Source organism: Chelonoidis abingdonii, chromosome 7 (genome assembly GCF_003597395.2).
Source record: "Chelonoidis abingdonii isolate Lonesome George chromosome 7, CheloAbing_2.0, whole genome shotgun sequence".
Taxonomy (NCBI): Eukaryota; Metazoa; Chordata; order Testudines; family Testudinidae; genus Chelonoidis; species Chelonoidis abingdonii.
The window spans coordinates 6,980,128-6,984,051 of NC_133775.1; the positions used below are offsets into that span (position 1 = coordinate 6,980,128).

General features: G+C 53.7%; 1 protein-coding gene across 1 annotated transcript; it reads left to right on the top strand.

Moving 5' to 3' along the window:
• Positions 1–571: 571 nt before the first annotated feature.
• On the top strand, positions 572–2,724 carry FOXD2 (forkhead box D2). Its single transcript, XM_032805036.2, has one exon. It carries the CDS (start codon positions 635–637, stop codon positions 1,883–1,885), a length of 1,251 nt encoding a protein of 416 aa, XP_032660927.1. The 5' UTR covers positions 572–634; the 3' UTR covers positions 1,886–2,724.
• The last annotated feature ends 1,200 nt before the right edge of the window (positions 2,725–3,924 follow it).

The window sequence follows — 3,924 nt, forward strand, 5'->3', positions numbered from 1 at the left end:
GGAGGGGGAACCCGTAAAGTCCTTGGTAGGTGGGTTTGCCCAGGGACAAGCGTGAGGGTTTTGCAAAGGCAAAGCGGCGGGCGCGGGGGGGTGGGGCCGGGGGGACTAGCGTGAGAGATGGATGCAGATGCCCGGGGGAAGGGCTGAGGCTAGTGGAAATTCCCTCCCCCAGCTGCAAGGGGAGGTTGGCCCGGGGTGCCCCCAGGGGTAAGTGGCAGAAAGGGGGGCGGCTGGTGGATGTCGGCGGTGGCTGCAGCACGTGATGCGCTGGCTGCGGTATAAAGGCCTCTGGAGCAGTTGCAGGCATCTCAGTGTGTGAGAAGTTCCTCTGGGTCTGAGCTCGGGGGGAGGTCGCCTTCCCACCGCCCCCCTCTTCCGCCCCCCATCCCCTTTTCCACCCCTCCCTGCTCCCCTCCCTCCCCCANCCCCCCCTCCAGCCGCCACCCGGATCCTGCCTTGACTCTCTCCCGCCCGGAGAGCTGCAGAAAGCCGGGGAAGGAGCCGGAGCCCGCTGCCGGCCGTGCCCGGTTGGAGAGAGAAGGGGGGACCGCGCAGCCCCGGCCGCCGCCGCCGCCTCGGGACCATTCCGGGGGCCGCCGCTAGGTGGGGGGAGCCCGGGCCCAGCTACCCGAGAATGACTCTGGGCAGGAGCAGGAGCAGCAGCGGCGGGATCATGTCCGAGAACTCCCCAGAGGAGGAGCCGCTCTCCGAGGTGGAGGACGCGGATATCGATGTGGTGGGGCCCCCCCAAGACGGGGGCAAATTCAGCGAGGAGGAGGAAGAGGAGGAAGAAGACGAAGACGGCGACCCTCTGGGGCTGCCCAGGAGCGGGGCCAGCAGCCAGGCGCGCCGGGGAGGCTCCCCGGAGAGGCGGTCCCCCTCGGAGCCGGCGTGCGCCCGGAGCGCAGCGCCCGGGGCGAAGCCCCCGGCGGCCGGGAAGAACCCGCTGGTGAAGCCGCCCTACTCCTACATCGCGCTCATCACCATGGCCATCCTGCAGAGCCCCAAGAAGCGCCTGACGCTCAGCGAGATCTGCGAGTTCATCAGCGGCCGCTTCCCCTACTACCGGGAGAAGTTCCCCGCCTGGCAGAACAGCATCCGCCACAACCTCTCGCTCAACGACTGCTTCGTCAAGATCCCCCGCGAGCCGGGCAACCCGGGCAAGGGCAACTATTGGACCCTGGACCCGGAGTCCGCCGACATGTTCGACAACGGCAGCTTCCTCCGCCGCAGGAAGCGCTTCAAGCGGCAGCAGCAGCCGCTGCACCCCCAGCACCCCGAACTCCTGCTGCGAGCCGGGGGGGACCCCGGCCCCTTCCTGCCCGGCTTCCCTTACGGACCCTACGGCTACAACTACGGCCTCCAGCTGCAGAACTACCACCACCCGCACCCGCCCCATCCCGCGGCGGGGGGCACTTTTCCCTTCCAGCCCCCGCACTGCCCAGCCCTGCCTGGACCTCCGCCCCCGGCCGCCTCGGTCTTCTCCAGCGCCCCTAGCCTGCCCTCCTTCCTGGGCGGCGAGCTGAGCTGCAGGAAACCTTTCTACCACCCGCAGCTGAGCCCCACCGCCCTGCCCGCCGCCGCCGCCCTCCTGCAGACCGTCAAGGCAGACAACAGCCACGGCGGCAGCAGCAACACCCCCCGGAGGCCTTCTTTTTCCATAGACAACATTATCGGGGGCGCTGCCCCGCCGCCCCACAGCAGCTCCCCCACCTCCTCACCTTACGCCTCTGGCCAAGTTGGGAGCCAGGCTCAAGTCCTGGCCATGCTGACTCCTGCTTTGGCACCGGTACAGAACCACTTAAACTTGGCCCACGAATCTCTCCTGCAGCCCGGACAGAACTTTTCCAGCAAAATCACAAATCTGAGTAGCTGTCCCTTTTAAATGAGATCAAACAAAAAAGCCCCCTTCAAAAAAATACCCTCCCCCCAAATTCTCCTCCTGTTGTGTTTTAAGGTAGGAATTATCTCTCTTTTATTTTTTTGTCCAGATCTCTGTATCTCTTCCTTTTGCTCGAAAAAGAATTCTGAACTACCCTCCACTCTCCAGAAGTGTATTTATAAAGTGTGTATAATGTACGATGGGAAATTCAGCTGGTTAAAATGTAACATTTTAACGGTGTTTAACTTTATTTTTAATGACCTAGGGTCTTGGAAACATTTTCTTTGCGAGTTGCAAACATCCTGTCGAGAGAGCTGGTTTTGAAACTTTAAAGGAGAATTTTAAATGTCTTAAAAAGCTTTTGCTCGTTCTTCAAAGCTCTGCTTTTAAGGGTTTCCTCCAACGTATGAATATTTTTCTCCTCTCGAGGAAAATGTTTAATGATCCTATTTTTAAAAACTTGGTTTGATTGGTTTTACTTATAAGGCACCATCCAGTATATAAAAAAAAAAAAAAAATCAGTGAAGCTCAGGATGCTTTTAATGAGACCTATTCAAATACACATTTAAAAAATCAGAGATATCAGGAAGTTTTTATAATTTTCACTTTTTTTATCCCAGGTTTTCCACCCCTTAAATGTGTAGGTGTTTTTTTTAAATGTATCTGTAATTATTTGTATATAGGTTATTCGGGAGATAATGTGCAGATTCCACCTCCCTCTCTTCACTGGTTGTGCATCCGTCCTATCTATTTTAAGAGAATCTGTGAATACTTTGTGGAAAAAGCAACGCAGTTTTGTCCACCCTGGTGTAAATTAATAAATGTTTGTGAACTGTCTAAAACAAAACGCCAAACGATCGTTCGTTCTTATGTATTTTCTTCATGTAAGAACTGATCACCCCCCGCTCTAACTCTGGGCCTCAGAAGGGAGTGCTGTAGTCGCACCGTTTCTAACTGGCGTCAATTGGGTAACCTGTTTAAAAATAAAACCACTTCCATCTCCGTAGAGTGGGGCTTTTGGTTACTAAACTAAACTGAAGCACCAAACTCGTTAGGTTTTAGCTGACCTAAATCGGAACCGAACTCTTCAACAAACATTGAGAAAAGTGAAATAGAAGGATGGACTATCAACAGTAGATCAATTTGTTTTTATTTCCCAGGATAAATGTTTTAGTTCTTCTTCTTACCAGGTCAGAATTTAAAAGTTTAAAGTTGGCGTTTTTGCAAATATGCCCCCCCCCTTAAAAAACCCCTCATAATTCAAGGTTTGTAAAATCTCCTTTCCATTATTAGACTTTTAGTTTTGGTTCTACACTGGGCAACCAATTGAACTCCTGTTTTTGGCCAAGACTTGCGGTTGCCAGGCTGTTCCTGAGGGGGAGAGAATACGTTGGGGAGGGTTGTTTTTCTCCCCTTTTTTTACTGTGTTTGGAAACGTTGGCACATGGGAAAATAACTGGCAGAGTTTTGTTTTTCCTTGGGCCCGAGGAGTTCGGTGACCCAATGAAACTCGAGCACTGCCTACATTTTGCAGCAACTTACAAAAGTAAATAAACATCTTGCAACGCTCCCTGGCACCCCCTCCTCCCCCCACCTTTTTTTTTTTTTTTTTGAGCGGGGGGGGGGGTGTAAAAAAGCAGTCGGGTTACTTTAAAGAAGCATCCTGGTCTCTTGTGCAGCAAGCAGGGAAGTTGTGCGCAAAGAACCTTGCCCAGTCCGTGAATTAAACCAGACTGGGGGGCGGGGGCGATAACCTCCCTTATTCATTTACCAGCTTCGCATTGTTTTAATGGACTCCGGTCCCCATAGAGATCAATATATTAAAAGAGAGGAGGGGTCGCGGGTGTGTGTGTGGGGGGGGATTCGAATCGTGTAGCATTTTACATCTCTTAATGCGCCTCGAACCTCGGCTGAGTTTGTTGATGTTGTTGCTTAAAGGGCTGATTCCCCCTGAATAGGCTCCCAGCGAGTGGTCTCACATCTCGCTCTCACGAACATTTGCTTCTGAAAAGCGATCTTCTGTCAGACACTTGGTTGTCCCC

Bases quoted from the DNA above. Each gene is read 5' to 3' on its own strand.
- FOXD2 (XM_032805036.2), top strand. From the start codon at position 635: ATGACTCTGGGCAGGAGCAGGAGCAGCAGCGGCGGGATCATGTCCGAG.